The sequence below is a fragment of the Tiliqua scincoides genome, chromosome 8, assembly GCF_035046505.1.
Source record: "Tiliqua scincoides isolate rTilSci1 chromosome 8, rTilSci1.hap2, whole genome shotgun sequence".
NCBI classification, from domain to species: domain Eukaryota; kingdom Metazoa; phylum Chordata; class Lepidosauria; order Squamata; family Scincidae; genus Tiliqua; species Tiliqua scincoides.
The window spans coordinates 26,648,264-26,669,520 of record NC_089828.1 but is presented as its reverse complement, the minus strand read 5'-3'; the positions used below and the strand labels follow the sequence as shown (position 1 = coordinate 26,669,520).

The 21,257-nt window shown below is 42.4% G+C and overlaps 1 protein-coding gene across 1 annotated transcript; it reads right to left on the bottom strand.

Annotated features, from left to right (window-relative positions):
• Positions 1–114: 114 nt before the first annotated feature.
• On the bottom strand, positions 115–13,224 carry LACTB (lactamase beta). The gene is made up of 6 exons (XM_066635710.1): positions 12,961–13,224; positions 11,021–11,087; positions 7,357–7,547; positions 6,200–6,530; positions 5,032–5,197; positions 115–2,828 (listed from the first exon to the last, which is right to left on the bottom strand). Exons 1-6 carry the CDS (start codon positions 13,216–13,218, stop codon positions 2,264–2,266), a joined length of 1,578 nt encoding a protein of 525 aa, XP_066491807.1. The 5' UTR covers positions 13,219–13,224; the 3' UTR covers positions 115–2,263.
• Positions 13,225–21,257: the final 8,033 nt, after the last annotated feature.

The window sequence follows — 21,257 nt, the reverse complement described above, 5'->3', positions numbered from 1 at the left end:
TTTGAAGCCACTACATAGTAAGCTAGCTGGTCTTGCAGATTCCATGTTCTCTCTCTGGGCACAAAGGGGATGGATGGATCCAGATGGACATGAAGACAGCGCATGGTGCCACCATTAAGTCAACAATATAAAGTGTTTATTAATTAAAAGCATACAAAAGGCTAGTCACAATTATAAGGAGATCTAAATAGGTGTTTTACATTATTAATTACCAACATAATGCAATCACATGTTAAGGTGATCTAATGTTCTTTACAGAATGGCACTGCTCACTTAGACCAGTAATACTGTAGTTTAACAGTGCAATCCTATGCATGTCTACTCAGAAGTAAGTTCTCTTCTGTTCAGTGGATCTTACTCACAAGTAAGAGTTTACAGGATGGCAGCCTAACTTGAATGTAAAAAAACTGAGTAGACATCTGACATGGAAGAGCAAGAATATTAATGCTGTTCTCCTCAAGGGCTTTAAATTGAATTGCAGCAAAGAAGTAGTATAAAATGATAAATCAATTTATCCAATTTAGAGATACTGAACACATGACAGTCAGAGAAGTTAGCAGTGCCTTTAAATAAACACTCCAAACTTGCTTACCATCTGAACAGTGGTAGTTTTTTTTTGGGGGGGGGTCAACATGGCAAGTCTCTTGGCTCAGTTTTGGCTGAAGCTGGGACACTGTCCAACAAGAGAAGGACCACTTGCCAAAGGCAGAAGCAAGGAGCTGAAAAGCAGCAGAAGCTAACAAGCTGAGAGCTTGCTAACAGGGTTCAAAAAAGTGCAAGAAGATGGCTGGTCAACTACAGGGCTGGGAGGTGTATTCCCTGTATTAGGAAGATGACCTATCAGGATGAACTGAAAATGAAAGGTGACAAAACCCAGGGTCTGGACAAGTCATTCATATCTCCCCATTTATCCTTTCATCTTCTTTGAAGTTAAGATTTCAGAAATTCATTAGGGAGGATGCACAAAATTTAAACTTTTTAAAATTCAAGGGCAGCATCTAACTGAGCAGACAGTATCTACTGTCACTAGTATCACTGAGTGGCATGCTAGGGGACATGGAGAGGAGATCAGAGATGAATACCTCTATGGTACAGTGGAAAGGAATTCTGGGAAGCTAATAAAAATAGGGGCATTTAGAGCCAGCTCCAACACTGCATTTCTGTGCTTGCATATTAAAGATGGAACAAGAACTGATAACAAGTTGGCTTGTCTAATCTAGGCTGCAAGTCCCATTCATTCAATGGGGCTTACTCCCAAGTAACAGCATTGTGAATTGGCGCCTTTTGAAAAATCCAGTAAACATCTCTTAAAGCTTCAAAGAGCTTGCCTGAAACCTTTTGAGAATCAGCCTGGCATTAAAATGTCATTCTATCCGTTTTCTAACACAGAGTACGTAACTAAAATCCTCAATGTCAGAAAAGCTTGGGAAAGGCTATTTTCAATTCAAGGTCCCATGCTGAAAACCTATTTTAAAGTCAATCCCATCATACCAGCAGGGGTTCTTTTTAGTGGTTTTCTGAACTGATTGTCCTGATTGTAATACTGACTATGAGTTTTGCTAAAAGGCTCAACCAGGAGTGGAAGGAGTTATGTTGTCCTTGACTGCCTGGCTGCTCCTAAGGTGCCAATGAGGATTCTGTCCTTGGCTGCTTCCATTGTCCAGTCTTTACTGACAGCTGGCATGCATAAGCAGGCTACAAGATATCAAAATTCTGCCTGACTAGATCTTGGTTCCTCCTTCCCCTGCTGAAGTTGGTGGCAGAACTACATCTGTAAAAGAGCAACCCCTGGGGTGGTTGTCATCCCAGTGCTTTCAATGATATTATTGTTAATATTTCAAGTACAAATTTGAACTATAAAGTGCCTTAATTGAAAAGCACAGGCAGATATGGCTGTATGTGTAAGTCTACCTCATAGACTACTGAGACAGACATCTGTTTTGTGCATCTCAATAGAAGAATTCTACTCAGTCTACAGGAGAGAAAAACGAGGCAAAGTGATTTGTTTGGCACTTAATTTGGCTACAGGTGGAAAAGTAATTTCTGCAAGTTCGTTCGGCAAACTTGCACAGGAGAAATCTTATGAATTTTTTTCTTCTTGCTAACAAGTTGTTGTCAGACCCACACAGTCTCTTCCCTGAGTGGCAAGTTCTAATGCAGCAGATCGATGTAGAATGAGGACACTTCTTTGTGAGAGAACACTCTTGGCACCACTGGCACTTCTCACTGTAGACAGCTTTCAATATTTCTTTTGGAATCTTGCTCAGTCCAACAAGGAGTTGCTTTTATAAGCACTGTCTGCTAATTTGTCCTTTTCAAATTCCATTGCAATATTTAAGGCAGTGCTGTGAAGTGAAACCGACTGCATATTACAAATAATCGAGACCACCACACCCCGGGGTGGCATCAACGGGTCATCTTTGATAGCTTCAGTGTTCTCATCCTCTGGAAGAATGAGCAGGACACTGCTTGCACCTATTGCCCCACCAGAGTGGGTTGCATAGTGTCGCTGCTGCCTGCAGAAGCCGCATTCCTGCTTCTTCTCCACAATATGCCAAGCCATCCCGTAGTGACCCTCCCTGCGCCAGGATACCTCTGTGTTTGGCACTACTGTCCACATCATTGCTATGGTACTCGGCTTGAGATAGCCGGGAAGGAGGCCAGGGGCAAGACTTTTTAATTGCTCAAGTTGATAGCCATAGAGCATGGAATTCCCAAATTTAAGAAGGTCGCCCACGGTGGACACAAAACCACCACCAGCCCACTTATAAGAGTTGTCCACATACGGTGCATTGACCAGACGACTTTTTTTGTTCAGAATGTAATACCTGGAAGTGAAAGCAAGAAGGATGATCACCCACAAAGAAAAGGAAGTGCTTATTCAAATATGCTACCCACTGTGTGGTGGTTCATTTCAGAAACTGCACAAGAGGAAGTGCAAAGTGATGAGCACCAATGCAACCTCCTAGTGGAAGGTTCTGCCAGCCAGCAGGTAAAATATGAAACAAATTCAGCCTTCAAGATGCCACCATCAGCTCACTTACTTAGTACATAGAGGCATCCATTGTCAGAAAATAGGGTGGACTCCAAATTATCCTTAACAGATTGTTGTTCCCATGGTAGCTCCGAAACTACAAAGAGGACTTTAACATCAGCAACTCGAAACTTCAACTTTAGACTTTTCACTTTGAAAACCAAAGATGGAGGAATGATCCATCTTTTGGAAGCCAGCAGGAGGCAGTCCACTGTTAACACAGGAATGTTCTCCATGCTGGTGATTTTACAGAATTAGCAGAGTGGAATTAGACAAGGATTCCAGAAGATATGCAGCAATAAAATTGGTTCTGATGGAAACGCTTTACACAGTTAACAAACAGTATTTAAAACTGTCAGGTTCATTGATGCCTGGTTTCAGGTCTCAGCATTGAATGTACTTTAGAAGAAATGCAAATAGCATGATAACATGCTGGACAGATGTACTGGAAACAATACAAGAACCCCCACTGTAGGGCAGCACAGAAAGGATGATGAATAGTGATGTGTGGGTCCTGAGTTCACATTCCTACTCCAGGGATGGCCCTATGCTGAGCAGGAGAATTACAAAATGGGTGGACTGGGAGAGAATGACAGCATCTCAGAATGCAAGGTAACAAACTGAGTGAGGTTAGCCAGACTTTCTGCATTTCATAAATCCGTGCAGAATTTTGTTCCTGGAGAATAATCACTTTCAATCTTTAAAAATAACTAGGACTCATTGTTAGAAATAAAGATTGGAAATCTTGGAGGAAGCAGACACCAGCCAAGGGGATGTGAAAGCTGCACCAAAATGAAAGGAAGTTGCACAAGTACAGGGCATATTGGTGGAGCTACTGAATTTCCTAGGCAATGGGCAGACCTTCAAAATATACAAATTAGTCTTTTGTACAGATCTGTACAACAAGGTCTGTTTTTTGTAGAAAGTTACACTACAGCAGCTTTACACACCCAGCTATGTTCCTCCTAGCAGAGTTACAAAACTATGTTTTGTCACGTTTTAGATCTGCAAAAGGTGGGAGCCCTTCCAATTGGCTAGCATCACTAATCGAAACAAATGGACATAGTTAAAGTGCCAGAAAAACAGCCTGTCATCAGGGTTGGCCCAAGACTTCCCGGCATTCAAGACAGCTTGTCAAATACTACTCCCATCCAACCTGGTGAAGCATCAGCCTTTGCTCCTTCCACTCCCTGGACTGGATAAGTGGGGAATGGAGTAGAAGAGGGGAGTGTGAAAGAGAGCAGTGGGTAGAGAGTTGGATCCTCTCTGTCACACTTCCTCTCCCGCTCCATCCTTGTCTTCCTCTTCTAATACAGGGAGAGGGAGGAATAGCAGCAGTGGAGGCAAGTGGACAGGAAGAGGTGAGTCACCTCCCACCAAACTCCTGCCTGATGCATCGGCCTCATGGATAACCCAGCCCTCAGAGGCTCTATTATGTATGAGTGTATGGGGGGGGGGGGAATGCCTACTTGAAAGAAGCAGGTATGAACAAGTTTAAATAATATTAAAAATGCTTGTGGCCAAAGTGACTCCAAATACAGGAAGGAAAGCTAGAAATGTATATTTTAATCTCAACTCTACACCTAGGGTAACTCTCTCTCGTGGCCCCTTGAAGCTGGTTGCTTGAAAGAAAAAGAAAAAATCCCTACCACCACCACCACCCCTGCTGCGCAAAACAAGTTCTATACTATCATTTCATGGACCAGAATTAGATATACAGAGGGAGCCACAAGATGGCAGTATTCTCTTGTTATAGAACCTTGTTCATGGCCATGCAGAAGCATTCCACCATATTTTGTCCCCTTCCTCCACTTTTATTTGACTTATTTTTTGGCTTTGAATTAGCCATGATATACAGCTATAAAGATGCAGGCCTCTTATTGCACCTCACAGTATTGCCATCAGATCAGCTAAGAGTTTTCCTTATATTTTAGTGAGCCAAAAAGCAAGTGAGCAAGTGGATTACGTCTACAAGGTACAGCTGTGTGACCACTTACCGTGCCCTGTTGTATATTAGTGACTCATTATCATCCAGTCCCGTTGCCAACATATCCAGGTCAAGAAACAGTTTCAGCATATAGTCTGTAAATTTGTGCCCTGAGGCTCTCTCCACCACAGCACTCAGAAGAGTAAATCCATGAGTTGAATACAAAAACTGACTACCTTGAAGAAAATGAAGAACAGGAAGAGAAAGCTTTAAATACACAAAGTATGTATTAGAAACACACACACCCCCACACATGGAGTTTACCTCTTAGGCCATAATTGTATGCACACTTGCCAGGGAGCAACTGCACAGAACACAGTAATAAGCACAAGATCGCACTGGAAATCCCCTAAAAAGAGATCTATCTGCAAAGTTTGTTGTGATGAAGTCATGGGGGAGAAATGTACTCACTTGTTCACTTAGCAAGAAGATAGGAAGTAGAGGCTTCCTCAGGGTAAGGGAATATTTATTCCCTTACCTGGGAGCTGCATTGCGGCTGCATTGGTGCTGGAAAGTTGGACAGAACTGGGCCCTCAATAGAATTAGCCTTTGCCTCTTCTATGTTTTTAACTTAACATCTGTGCAGTGGCTGGGGGCTAACAACTCTGCCTGGCATGCTTAAGGTTGAAATTTTGAGGAGTCCCTGGGTATGCAGTGATTATTTTAGCTCAGTGGTAAAGAACACACTTTGCATACACGGTTGTAGGTTCAATCCCTGACAATGTCTCCAAGTAGGTTTGGGAAGACCCTCACCTGAAACCCTGGCAAATTGCTTCCAGTCAGCATAGACAGTACTGACTGAGAAGTACCAGCAGTCAGTGTAAGAAGATTCCCATGTTCCAACTTAAGGTATTCAAAATCCCCAAGATTCACATGTTTGATGGATTATAATCATTATTCTTCCCCAGGGAAGAATCATGCACATGTCTAATACAAAAATGAAAAGGAGAAAAGACTACACCATATGAGGACTATACCACACTATACCACAAAGACTATACCATACCATACTGGAATTAAGACCTCCTTCAGAGAGCAAAGATGAAGAAAGCAAGGATTGCCAGACAGTTTGCCCAGAAATAAAGTGTTGAAAGAAACAAGGAAGTTACACAAGTTGCCTTTTAGCATCCTAATACATCTGTAGTAAGTAGCTCAAGTCAAAGGTATTAGCAACTTACCTGGTTTGAAGAACAAAGGATCATTCTTAAACAAATTTAGAGACTCAATCACATCTTCAATTTTTTCTTTCAAATAATATTCTTCTTGTTCAAACTCCTTTTTTTTCTTTCTGCCTTTTGCATTTTTGGCTTCGGCCTCTGACTTGGCTTTAGCCTCATCACTCTTGTCGGAGCCTTTATCTTTTTCTCTCAAGTCCATTTTGATGCTCTCTATCTCAGATCTTAGGGCTCTGTTAAACTTTTCTTTCTCCTCCTTTACTTTGGCAATGTCCTTCTCATAGTGGCGAATTCCACTTAGATGCGACGCTAACAGCCTTGCAGTAATGGCAACCTATATTTTTTTTAAAGATGAATGCACAAATCATTGTGGTGTGAGAATATATTCATTACCAATAGAGCAGCTATGATACATGCCATTGTTTGAAAGAAGAGACTCCTGCAACACACTGATAAGTTAACATAGTAGAAGCCAAGTTATCCAGCACACATGGAAAACCAGGGTTACTGATTACCCGAATGTGCTGTTTAACACATCTGTACCTGACTTTGTACCAATGACCTGACTTTTCATTAAGCAACTTAGAATGCAATCCTACACATGCTTTCAGGGAGTAAACCCTATAGAACACAAGGGGATTTAGACATTCATAGGATTGTGCCCTTAGCCCCAAATCCTAACCAAGTTTCCAACTGTGACTTACTTGTGCCAATGGGGCATGCGCTGCATCCTGTAGTTGGGGGGCAGACATGGAGGTCTCCTAAAAGGGAATTTGTTCCCTTATGTTGGAGCTGTGTCACCCTTACCTTGATGCTGGAAAGTTGGTTAGGATTGCGCCTTTACTTGTTTAAATAGCATCTTCCTCTCCTACAGAGATACCAGTTAAATTCATTTCCTGGTTTTTAAAATGCCATATAAAACAGCTTTCACTGTGCTGAACTAACCCCCATGAAGTCCAAGGCAATGCCAGTGTATATTGAAAGATGCCCCTGCCCCATCACAGAAGCTCTATTTACAAATTGTGGCAATAAGAGTTCCTCCATTCATCTGACAAAATAATTACTGCCGGTTATTTGCAGTTCAACATATTACAGATAACCAACTGGATATTTTAAAAAAATCCCAGACCACCAACAATGCTTGAGAAAGTCTTATTTACCTTTTTGCCTTCAAATTCTTTTTCGGGGAATTCTGGAACATACTTCTGCACTGGTGCATCCAAATCCAGCTTCCCTTCCTCCCATAGTTTCAGAGCAGCAGTCATAGTAAGGGCTTTGCTAATACTAGCAATTCGCAGGACTGTCTCTGGCTTGCAAGGCACACGGTTCTCTACATCAGCATACCCAAGTCCTAGAAGGGAAGAGTTCACAGCAAGTCTTTAACTCTGCAAAAACCAGAAGATCTACTTGATCAAGGTTCTTCAAAACAGACTGCCTTCTCCCCAAGACAGACAGATGTCTGATCCAACAAAATGCTCAGCTCTGGTCTAATAACTTTCCAATGCCTATGCTCTGCTTATAGCCACAATAAGAGCCAAAGCACTGCCTGTTACAGACATGCATTGTTGTGTGCTCCCTGGGGCATTTGGTGGGCCGCTGTGAGATACAAGAAGCTGGACTAAATGGACCTATAGCCTGATCCAGTGGGGCTGTTCTTATGTTCCAGTATCAATATAAATTAGGACGCAATCCAGCTTTCCAGCACTGATGCAGCTGTGCCAACAGGCGTGTGCTGCATCCTGAAGTGGGGAGGGGGCAGTAATGAAGGCCTCCTCTAATTACGGGAATTTTGTTTCCTTACCTTGGGGCTGCATAGCAGCTGCATCATCACTGGAAAGTTGGATAGGATTGGGCCCTTAGTAAGTCTGGGAACTTTCATGATTGGGCTGGATAAAAACCCCAGGAGATAAATGAATAAGTGTGTTGGGGTAAATGCTCTATATAGCAACATAGAAACATAGATAAGTCATATTAACAAAGATGCCATGTACTGCCTGAACTAAGGAGAGGAAGCAAAAAAGATGAAATAAAAATAAAGGACTGTGTAGTGGTTCTGGAGTTGGACTTAGACCTGGAAGATCCAGGTTCAAATCTCCGCTCAGCCATGAAGCTTCCGGGGTAACCTTGGGACAGTGACTATCTGTCAGCCTAACCTACATTACAGTGTTATTGCAAGGACAAAAGGAGGGAACGAATAATACACACTATATTATGCTGAGCTCCTTGGAGGAAGGGCAATATAAAAAATGTAAAAAATTAAATAAGTGAACTGAAATACAGTATATTTCCTAAGAACAGAAATTCTTAATTTTGGATCACAGGACATGTTACGCCTGCTCAAGGAAGATTAAAGGATGCCATCTCCCTGTGACAAGCAAATATATCAAAGTGGGAATCTTCTGAGTCAGCATACTGGGACTTCCTGAACAAGTCTTACTAGGACATGCCTGCTTCAACTTGAGGGCTCCTTTCTCACTTTACAGCTTTATTCCAGTGCTCCCAGGCTTCAGGATATAAGGGTTATTTGGATTCTTACTGATCTTGGCTCTTCCATGTCCACAATTAAATTCCATGTATACATTTGCTACAAAAAGGTGCATTACAAGTTGGGTTGCTTTCAATAGTCCTCCCACCTGGTTTGCAAATTTTCAAAGCTTCTTAGTTCATTCTGCAATTACATTCATGTGCAATGGACGTGAAGAAAATTAGAATTAACAAAGGAACATGGAGGGAATGAAAAATGTTCATTTCTAATAAGTTTAAGCTTAGCTTTGAAAAACAAGTTTTCAAAGGATAATTTAAACTTAGCTCTAAAAAATAATTTTAAAAGGAACACAAATTTATTGACATCTATGGAGGAAACAGTCCATCATTCAGTAACAAAAAGGTTAACTCAAATATAAGTTACAAGTTAACTCTGGTACCATACTCACAATGCACAAACAGCACACATGAATATTTGGGTAACTACATTGCAACTGAGTATACAGCACTTTTAAGATGTTAACTGCACTATTGTTTCCATTAGAATTAGCTCATCTTAGGCTGCAATTCCATGCAAACATTCCTGGCAGTAAGTCCCATTAAATACAATGAGACTTATCTCTGAGTAAACATACAAAGACTTACACCACACAGGAATTTTTTGAGACAAGTGTCAGTTAAGAAATATCTCAATTTCCACGCTTTGTAAAGATGTACTCTCCGCAAAGAAGGAAGTTTCCATGCTATAATGTGCTAAGGCAGTGGTTCTCACACATTTAGCACTGGGACCCACTTTTTAGAATGAGAATCTGTCAGGACCCATCAGAAGTGATATCATCAAGCAGGAAAATTTTTTTAACAATCCTAGGCTGCAACCCTGCCCACACTTACCCAGGAGTAAGTTCCATTTATTCTAACTGTTAAAAGAATGTACATAATAGCTTGTTAAAAGTAGAGGCCTGTAACATTTCCCCAAATGCAGTCACGTACCATGGTAGCATCAAGTCTAATATATTAAAAATAAAATATTCACATGAATGGGGACCCACCTGAAAATTGGCTTGCAACCCACCTAGTGGGTCCCGACCCACAGCATGAGAAACACTGTGCTAAGAAATTTTGTGGTGAAGCTTCTGACATTGATTGGCTGAACTGTTGTCATGTCACATACTGTTCACCAAAAAAGACTGTTGTGTGCAGCAAGCTGAATGGAAAGTAGCCACAGGAAGCAGGGAAGCTCCAAGGCAGAAAGAAAGAGTTGAGACAGCAGTTCAGTGAGATATAGGATCCAGAGGAGTCACATAGTTGAGGGGGGGGGGGGAAGAGGCTAAAGAAAAGCTCATATGAGATCTATGCAGAATCATGCAGAACATGCATGCCATTAAGAAAGAGGAGGGGGAACAGTGGACCGACAAGGAGCCTGCCAAGAATCAAAGTAGTAAAAAGAAGTTTGATAGTGTAAGTGGTAACCTGAAACCTAGTGATGAGGGAAAAACTTATAGTTTATGAAGCACAGTGGTGAACACAGAAAAGGGCAAGGAGAAAATGGGGTCTGGGTGAAAGACTCAATGACAGGATGAGAGGAAGTATTTTAAAGTGAGTTTTAAAAAACTACAAGGCTTGTGAGCTAGGGAACAAAACACACATTGGTCTGCCAAAATAAAACCTTGGCACAGGTTCTCCCATCCCAACAACACTAAGATCAGGAAAGCCACACATAATAAGATTCACTTTTCTACACTTTACCTACACGCCTCTCACCATATGCACTACAAAGATAGGGTTCTGAAGAGCTGTACATTATGTGAACAGTATTATATTAATGCTCAATAAATAGGTAAATTGTTGTTAGGAGTACAGGGGCTCTCAGTGAAGACTCAGAAACCATAAAGAGAAGATGGGGCCCAACCAATAGGGATGAGGGAAGACTGGCTCAACTCACCTAACTGGCATCCTTAAGGGCACAATAGCACAATGCTTCCCCATGCCATTCCTGGCAGCAATCAGTGATAGTGGAACAGACTGGCACCAGAGCAGGCTGAAGCTGGTTCATCTGTTGCAGGTATACTGATGCCAGCCACTGTGTACCCATTCACAGATACACATTTCACTGAGGTGCTAACTTGCATGACACACTGTCCAGTCAAATGGATCAATGCTCAGAACAAATGACAATGTATTAAATATAAATCAGACAAAAGGGTTTCCCGCCCTCCTCCGATCTTAAAGCATTCTTTTCTCTCTCCCGATTCCTTAATTTTGTTTATAGCGTAAGCCTCTGTAAAACAGTAAAAAAAAAAAATCTAGAGTCTTCAAGTAACCATAAGAAAAGCTACTCACCTTCTAACCAAACGTCCTTTCCATCTACAGAAACTCCAATTACAATCCCTGGGGCTCCTGCTTCATCCTATCAAAACAAAACACCATTTGAGTTCTCCTAAAACTCCAGGCCCATTAAGTCCCACAGAAACCCATTAAGGCACATATGTTTGCTGACATCTGGGAGGAAGGGGGATACAGTCAGTTCTTTCCTAATTACGGGTGTCACCTGGTCAGAATTTTGCTGGACAGCCAACAATGTTATTCCCGTGCCAGTTACCAGTACTGAAGGATGCAAAGCCAGGAAAGAGAATCTCATACATGTGTGCATCTTATCAGTGTGTAGCTGTACACTGCTTTTGTAGCATACTGGGCTCAGACAGTCAATGTTCCAGGCAAGCATCCTCACTTATGCCCAAAACATGAGGTGAAGGCACATGCACACAGATCCCATAATACAACTTGACAGTTTCTGGACAGGAAGCATTCTGCAAGATGAGCTCTGCTGAATTTGAAAGATGAATTTGAATTTGCCACCAAGACACATGTAACAATATGATGCTCTCATTGTCAGACCGATGCTGAATTTACATAATCTATTATGACTTTGCTTCCCTCCCCCCACCAAAAACTTCCGCCTGCTGCACCACCCCTTCCCCTGCCAAAGCAAGTGGGGGAATAGATGTGATTAGACAGATTAGTCCAGCATTCTGGTTCTCATAGTGGCCAACCACCAGATGCCTCCAGGAAGCCTTTTTGTGCTATTGTGTCCCCCAGCAACCAGCATTCAGAGGTATACTGTTTCTAAACAGGGAGGCTCCACACAGACATTAACAGATCTCTCCTCCTCCATGGATTTGTCTAACCTTCCTTTAAAGTCACCTGAGCAAGAAGCGATTACTACAACTTGTGGCAGCAAGTTTGATAAATTAATTCTGCATTATGCAAGGCAGTAGTTTTTCCTGTCTGCCCTGAATCCCTTGCCAGTTCCATCTTCTTATGCCCACTCACCTGGGAATAAGCCCCACTGAACACAGACTTTCTTCCAAGTAAATCTGCACTGCTAGTCTTTTTTTTCCCTAACCAAAGAAGCAACAAACTTTAGCCCAGTGGTTCCCAAACTTTTTTGAGTGGTGGTTCCCTTGACCTACTGGGCCATTGGCTGCAGCTTCCAATTTGGCCTGATCCTATACATTGTATAGGGCAGCTGGTTTTTCACTCCTCGCTGGTTTCCATGGCTTCCCAGGGGAGCCATGGCTCACAGTCTGGGAACCACTGGTCTAGCCCTTCCTCCTATAAAAAGGTACTTCAGCCACCTGATAAATCTGGCTGCCCTTGTCGGCACTTCCATTTTATACAGGGTGACCACACATCTTTTTCCAGGACATGCCCTCTTTTTTTAGCCCTGTGTCCTGGAAAAGAACTTAAACATTCTCCTTTTCCCTGTGAGCAGACAATGTATAACCTTTTTGTAATTAATAAATTATATGTAATATCATTTTAAATTTAATAACTTATTGATTTTATTTTTATTTACAAGATTTATGCCCTGTTTTCTCTCCCTGGTGAACACTCAAACGGGTATAAATATTAAGAAGTAAATAAATATTATTATTTATTGTTAAATATTAAATAGTGTTTAAATATTACTTATTATTATTATTATTATTAAATGTTAAATAGTGTTTAAATTAACCATATGAAATCCATATATGAGTGTTCTTAACTTTTACTTTGTCATGCCCTACATTTTCCTGGATACCCTACATTTTGGGGGTGCCTTGTCCTCTTGCTTTTATATCTAGTCAAGCTGGATGGGGAGACCAGGAGGGCACAGAGCTGACACTCTGCACATGCCCAGAGGCAGTGTGTCCTTTAAAAAAGAGGTTCTTCCAGCGGAGAGAGGAAATGCACTCTGCACATGCTCAGAAACAACCTTGCACGGCCCAGAGGCGCCCTACCTTCACCCGCTGGAGGAGGTCTCTGCTTCTCTGGACGGCCCTGGAGAAGCCCCCCTTGGGGGCGCGGGGCTGGGACTCCCCCTCGTCCTCGGCCCCCGCAACCCAAGCCAGGGCAGCCGCCAGCCCCAGCGCCCCGCCTAAGGCCACGAGGCGCCGCCGAGGAGGGCTCCATCGGTCGCGGCCACCGGGACTCCCGCTCCCCAAGCGCCTGCCAGGGGCGCGCACGCGGAGCAGCACAGTAGACAGACCCCGCAGCATCGCTGCACTCTCCGGCTCAGCAACTCCGCCCACGTGGGTGGGAATAGAAACAGGCCAGGCAGAAGCAAGCGCCTGCCGATCTCATCGCTACTCCGCCGAGAGCAGGCTCCAAGGCGGCAGCAGTCGCCCGCCGAGCGCATCGCTCGTTCCCAAGCTCTCTGCTCCATCAGACCCTGAGGCTGCACTGTGCTATCCATGCCTACTTGGAAGTAGTGCCATCAAGCTCAGTAGGGCTACTTCTGAGTAGCCACACCTGTTGCACTGTGAATCACAGCTTGCTGAAAAGTTCCACCCTTTCTCCAATGAAGCACCAAAGCCAATCCCTAGCTACAGTGGTTCCCAAACTGTGTGGGTCAGGACCTGGTTTTGGGTGGGTCGCAAAACCGACAAGCTAATAGCCAGCAAGGAAAATGTATTGAATCCTATATGGGATTGCATCTGTGCCACACAGCCCCATGCATCACATTTTCTGTGTTCAATAGGTTTTAATTCCCTAGGATAGTGTTTCTCAAACTGTGGGTCTCGAGCCAATTTCAGGTAGGTCCCCATTCATTTCAATATTTTATTTTTAATATATCACACTTGATGCAACCATGATGTGCATTTTGGAGAATGCTCCCATGCATTTTGGGAAATGTTACAGATCTGTACTTTTAACAGGCTACTATGTATATGCTTTTAACAATGATAGGAAATGGGACTTACTCCTGGGTGAGTGTGGATAGGATTGCATCCTAGGATTGTTAAGAATTTTCCTGCTTGATGATGTCACTTCCAGTCATGACTTCACTTCCGGTGGGTCCTGACAGATTCTTATTCTAAAAAGTGGGTCCCGGTGCTAAAAGTTTGAGAACCACTGCCCTAGGACTGACTTAATAGGGTTCACTGCCAAGAGATGTGGCAGCGGCCACCAGCTTAGATGTCTTTAACAAAGGACTAGACAAATTCATTGAGTAGAAGGAGAGGACTAATAATGGCTCTCAACTACTTTGTGGGACCTGCATGTTCAGAGGCAGGATACCACAATCTGTGATGCAAGCAACAGCCCCTGGTATTCCAGGTCTATCATGGTGATTGTGAGTAAGGATGCACTTAATAATTTGATTTTATTATCTTGAACAACTTTGAGAATTCAAACTGTATACAAACTGTATATTTTGAATTTTGAAGAAACTCTGTTCCCTGTTCTAAGAGAGTGTTTTATATATGTTGCAGCAAATGCCCTCCTGGGAGATTATGTAAGTGGGAATGCTTCTTCCAAAATGGTATGCACCCCACCATCTGCCGCATTTGGAAGCATAGTACATTAAAACAATTCACATTTAGATGCTTTTCTAGGCACTAAAACGTTGTAAACAATACATTAATTGATTGCAGCCCTCCTATTATGACTACCTATACCAGGGGTGAAAACTCATTTCATACAGTGAGCCAAAGTTAGCATTCATGGTGCCTTCCGAGGGCCAGAAATGACATAATTAAGCAGAAAGTGACATCATTAAGCAAATGATGGCTAGAAAAAATGCACTTGGTTCTCACATAGAGACTCATTAGCTCCAAATTACAGAAGAGAAAATATGCAAATCTTGTTCATATTTTCAAGGTATGAGAGAGCCCAATTACCACTCTGGGAAAGACCAATTATCACAGGTTCCAGATAAATTGCTTCTGGGGGCCTCATTCAGCCTACCACAGGACTTATGTTTGACACCCCTGACCTACCCTGTGTTTTAGTAGCTAAGGCTGCAATCCTAACCACACTTTCCTGAGAGTAAGCCCCACTGAACAAAATAGGACTTACTTCTGAGTAGACCTGGTTAGGATTGTGCCCTAAGTAAAAGAAAGAAAATGCAGAAAAGAAAAAAATGCAGCTTTTCTGATCTATGCAAAGTGAATCCAGACCCGCCTCACCTTTGGTAGGATATGAATCCTGCTTCTGGTGCACGTTTTGGGATGGTGCTGTTTAAAGGCAACAAGCTCTCAATCATGTAATTTACTACTACATATTTAGCACCATGGAAAGTGCAATTTAGATGTTCAGCCTCAAGTTGGGCACTATATTTGCCTGGGTCCATCTCAATCCCCTCAGTTCCCTTGTGCAAGCCTCACTGAAGTGAGTGGGAGAAGAGCAAGAGAAATTCTTGGAGGTTGCATGCATCCCTTTTTCAAGCTAAAATCAGCAATCAAAGAACCACAAGATGGAGAGGTGGAGGGATGGTGAAAAGCCGGGATGGGAGTAAATGGTTTAGCAGTTAATAATCTATACCATAAAGTAGCGCAGCACTCAGGAAATGTAAGAGAATGAACCAGAGCATCCTGCTTCAATGATGTTTTGAACTATGGGGCTGGGCAGCAAGCCAGATCAAACAAGTTTCATATGTACAGTCAAATGGAGACCAGGTGGGACTCATTGCAACATTTGTTGTTTTAATTCTCATTACTATTTTCCCAATAAAACAGAGTCATTTATCATATGCCAGATTCATATCCCATGCAGACAAAGGCTGGATTCACTTAGAGTTTAACTTTTGCAGATTACTTATGGCAACAATATTGTTTGCTTTATGATGATAGCCCCGTCTGCGTTTGAAATTAATCTTCTTGACAGAACGAGTCCTTGGGCTCAGCTGTTTGTCTTAATTCAAACTGTTACAGTTCCAAGTGGGGATTGTGTGAGGATTGTGACCCTCCCCTCTTTCACTTTCAATTATAAAATGCTACCCCCCTGCTTTGCCTGTTTTTCTATTCCTAAGCAATATGCAGGGCTGGTCCCATCCATGAGGCCAACTAAGGCTGTTGCCTCAGGCACCTGTTGCCTACCTCTGCCACTTCTTTTCCCATTCCCTGGATTTGAAAAGGAAGAGGGGAAGAGAATGGGAGATGAAGCATAGAAGAGAGCATAGGAGAAGGAGCAGCAGTGGAGGCCAACACATTGCTAAATAAGAGCAGGGCAGCTTATGATATGCAGACTCAGCTACCAGGAGATTTTAGGCCAGCCCCAGCTATGAATGTTGATTCCAGAACCAATTCAAAGCATTTTGGTGCCAGAGGCAAACCATTGAAATGAATACAATCCCTTAGAAGTTCTCCTGTTCAAACCCAATTAAAATGAAGACATGGAGAAAAGCATCACTTTTTTTATTAGCTTAGGGCCCAATCCTATCCAGCTTTCCAGCACCAGTGCAGCTGTAATGCAGCCCTGAGGCAAGGGAATGAATGTCCCCTTACCCTGTGGAGACCTCCATAACTACCCTCCCACCACAAGATGCAGCACCCCATTGGCACGACTACACCAGGGCTGAAAAGTTGGATAGGATTTGGTCCTTAGTGCCCTATAGAATAACCTACTGGCTCAGGCAGCTGCTTCACCTAACCTTTTATGAAGCCTGCCTCTGCTTAATTAATAACACCATGAACTTTTCATGGACAGTTTATCTACTGCTTTCTCTTCTGCTCTCTGCCTTACTAGGGGCCCATGTAGTCCAATCAGTACCAAAACATTAGTAACTGATTTCATATTTTCTAAAGATGAGAGAAGTCTTGATTGTTTCTTTGTGCCAGGAGTTCCACAAATGGTGCTGGGTGAGGCTTATCAACTTGACCCCACAGAAATCTTCCTGCATTCAGTCTTAAGAAAGTGCAGTCTGGGGCTTTTCTACCACACAGGGCCAGTCCAACCTGCACCCCTTGGGCATGTGTCATTGATGCCATTTCTTTCAGCCACACACAAGCACACATTTCCTTCTCTCTCTTTCCTTCCATTACCTGGTAGTAATCCTCCAGTATTTTTTTAATGTAATTTTTTTAATTCTTGGGAGACTGCTATAAGCTCCTAACAGGCTAACACACATTTTGGTTCCTTAAACGTTACACCAATTCCTGGGTATATTTGGGGTGCTGATTCCAAAAATGGCATCCATTTTGCCCTATCACATCTAGTTTTGGAGATACGGCATAGTTTCATTAGTGAATGATTCAAGCAGCTTCCTCATGAGGAAGGAGGTCTGGTCTAGAGGGTAGAGCCTCCATTTGCCTGAAGATAAGGTCGCCAGTTTGAGGCCACCGGCACTGTGCGACCTTGAAGCAGCTGATAAGCTGAGCCGAGTTATTCCATCTGCTCTGAGCGTGGGAGGATGGAGGCCAGAATGTCAAACCAGATCAGAGTGAAACATCTGAACTGTTGTGGTTCTTGAAAGATAGAACCTTCTTTCAATTGTAAAAATCCCTGCGGGGATTTAATCAGCCTGCCTATGTAAACCTATGTATGCCTATGCCTATGTAAACCGCCTTGAATAAAGTCTGAGGAGAAATCTGACGAACAAGAAAGGCGGTATATAAATACCTGTATTATTATTATTATTATTATTATTATTATGAGGAGGAGGCCTACACCATGGCTTCCTCATGAGGAAGCTGCTTGAACCATTCACTAATGAAACTATGCCGTATCTCCAAAACTAGACGTGATAGGGCAAAACGGATGCCATTTTTGGAATCAGCACCCCAAATTCATATCAAACCACCATAAATTCTGGGAAAAACTTTTCTGACCCTCAATTTTGTAGGCCTGTGTAATCAGCAGTTCAGCCTACAGTATAAATGGAGATAAATTTTTAGATTGTGAGCCCTTTAGCTATTTGATTTTCTCTGTAAACTGCTTTGTGAACTATTTTTTGTTGTTGAAAAGCAGTATTAGTCTTAATAAAATGGTTTCTATTTGACATCACTGGTATATTTGTACTGCATTATGTAAGTGTTACAAGGAGAAACCATCCCTAAAAAGAAGTAGATCAATATTTGGAAAGGAACACTGGCTTGTAAAAAAGAAAGAAAAAACAGATCTTCTTGAAAGTTTAACAAAAGAACATTGTTAACCTAAGACTCAAATCTTTACTCTAAATTACTTACTTAGGTTGCATGCAAACTTTTTCACTGATTTAGCAGATTTAAATCTTCCTTGATATTTCATCATGTGTCTTCTGAACAGGTGAGTCACCTTGTGAACTTCCACTGTGCCATTTACAAGACACACTAATCCACTGAGCTAAGTGAATTTCAATATGGCAGAAAGAAAAATATGTCACCTGACCATTAATTTCCTCTGAGTAGTCCTGTGCTTTCTTGTATATTGAATAATTCTGGAGTAGGAAGAAATAATTTGTTTGGAGGGTTCAGGTGTCAGTCTGGAAATCTATACTAAAATGTCTCAGTTCTGACTTGAACGTAACACTTGGATTGGCTATGGTAGCCAAAAAATATCTATCCACACCGGTAAAGGCACCATTCTACAGGTTCTACCCAAGACTTCCATGAACCCAAGGCAACACTCCAAATGCTGCCACCATCCCTTAGCCAATGGCATACCAGCTACCACCTCTGCAGCTTTTTTTGCTCTGCAGGTTCAAAAATATGGAAATAGAATGGATAAGGAAGAGGTAAGTGGTGGTCTTGATGCATATGGACACACTAGTCCACCATTCTTCACTTCCTCTAAAGGAGCAGAAAAGCAGGAAAAGAGGGTATTCCTGCTAATCTGCTGCCACAGGCACCCACCTTAGCCAATTTTCCATTTAATTTTCCCTCAGTGTGCACAGAGCTCTAGAATGAGTGCATGGGGGTGCACTCTGGAGCGCTCAGCAATGATGTCACCATCATTACCAAGCAGGAAGCCACATGGCTTACTGGGAAGGCTGACTAGCCTCATGAAAGAGCTAGTTTCACCTGTCTAAAACGGAATACTCAGCAGAATCAGCCATGGTTCTGTAATTTACAATTATATAATAAAGCGTTTATGCACAGGTATTGGTAGAATCAGCAGGAGAGTGGAACAGAAAACCAGGCCCTTGTCCATCAAATGCTGAAGCTCAGCTCAGCTAATTGTAACATAAGCATGCCAATGAGTTTCAAGAATAAATATTCTTAGCAGTACGTCAAAGCCCAATATCTCCATTAGAAGCAGAAATACCATCTGGAGTTCTGGAGGAAGTAGAGCTTTCTTTCCAAGAACTCATGCCTGCTGTTTCAGAAAAGTCAAATGGCAGATAATTCTCACTGCTTAAAGATTCCAGTCCTTAACTGCCCTCTGTTGATACATTTTGGACTGAAAACAGTTCTAAAGAACAGTTTTACAATTGGCCAATTTATATAGACTTTCCACAGCTGCTTTTTGCAAAGAATATGTAAGAATATATAAAGTCTTCTTCTGAAGATGGGGTTTTTCCGCTTTAGACTTTTAGTCTAAAGTCTTCTTTTGAAGATGGGGTTTTCCCCCTCGTAAACATTCCCAAAACAATGTATAAAGAACTGAAAGCTCTATGCCTCTTTGAAGTTCTTCAGATTGTATTGAAAAAATGCAACAATCATACAATTGTTGGATTGACAATAGCAGTTATGGAAGTCCAGCGAAGTACTTCCTCTTGGTGTCGACATTCAATTCTGGGCTTTATCTAAGAGCTTCTGCCCTGAAGCATTGCAAAGAATGGTGAGGGGAAAGAAAATGCTCTGCCTCAAATTTGGCAGCATTATGACACCAGTACCTGGCTCCATACATGCAATAAAGCAGTCTAGAAGGAATGATCTCTGCAGTACAGACAAGCAGGTTGAAAGTCTGCAGATACTTATGAGATTCAGAGTCCCAATGAAAAGCTCCCATATCCCCCCCCTTTTCTGAATCATTGCCGGCTGTTACGGCCATCTATTACTACCCTTATTAACTTAGTAGCATTAACACCTTGCTTATGTCAAGCCTGGGCAGATGTGGAAGGTGAGCAATTAAGGACAGGAAGAATGCTTTTAGAGAGCCCTACAAGTCAACAAGGCTTGGGTTCAGACAGTCTTCACTTGCACCCTTTAGCTCAGTTATTTTCAATGTGCCATAGCATACTGGTGTGCTGTGAATGGCCTGCAGATGTGTTGCAGGAGTTTGGGGGAGGGCCATTGGGAGATACCACCCCCCTGCCAGCAACATGGAGTGCCTTGTCAATTGTCAAAAAAAAACTGATGGTGTGCCTCAACAATTTCAGTGCCTTGTCAGTATGCCATGAGATGCAAAAGTCTGAAAGAAAATAGCTGCTGTAGCTCCTTCCTCCCTACTCACACTCTCCTCCAGGCTCCCTTGTCCAAATCTCCACCAAGGATCATGTGTGCAATGGGAAAGAGTTCAAATCTAAAACCTTGAGGTTGGCAATATAGATCACAAGACAGCAAGTTTTTAAAAAATGTCCTAGAGTGTGTTTTATTCCATTATCAATTATACAATGTATACATACAGATATGATTCTTAAAAACTGCTCAAAAACAAAACAAAAAGTGTGCCCAAAACAAACATGTGGCAAATACCAGATTTAATCGATTCCCTTCAGCTTCAGACGACACCAGATTGCAAAAGATTTGCAATGTCTTTGAAGTGTTTGGTTTGCTCCCCAGTGTAGTGAATCTTAAAACATAGCAATGGAAGGACTCTTCGGGCTGCAGTGCTGCCTTACAGTTTGTAATGAGCCATACGTTGCATGTTTCTGGACTCCAAAGAGTTCAATAGCTTTGGAATGGGGTTTGCAGGCTGGTTTCATTCTCAAACTAGAAGGCATGGGGAGGCCAAATCTTCACAATTCAAGGCTCCTCCCCCCAAAATCAAATTACTGAGCAGGAAAAACCTCCAAGTTACACAAATAATACTCAAAAAGGACCACACAAGTACCTTTTGTTTCAAGGAATGCCAATCAACACCACCCCCACTCCCTACTCCTCTCCTGGGTTTCCACCCTTAATCAGTGTTTAATATCTAAGTAGGTAGAACAGGTGGGAGCCTGCTCCAAACAAGGACTGCACACAGGCTTGTGTTACTGAACTCTGTACAAAGTGCAGCCAACGTCAGGCTGGGAACATGGCACATGATCTTTGAACCAGAGAGATGCTGCTTTAACTCTACAGATAACTTCCGCATCTTGGTGTTTTCCCTGACACAATCCCTGGGGTTTAGCAGATGATACTGCAAATGTGGCAACATGGAAAAATAAAATAAGACACATATAAGGGGAGTT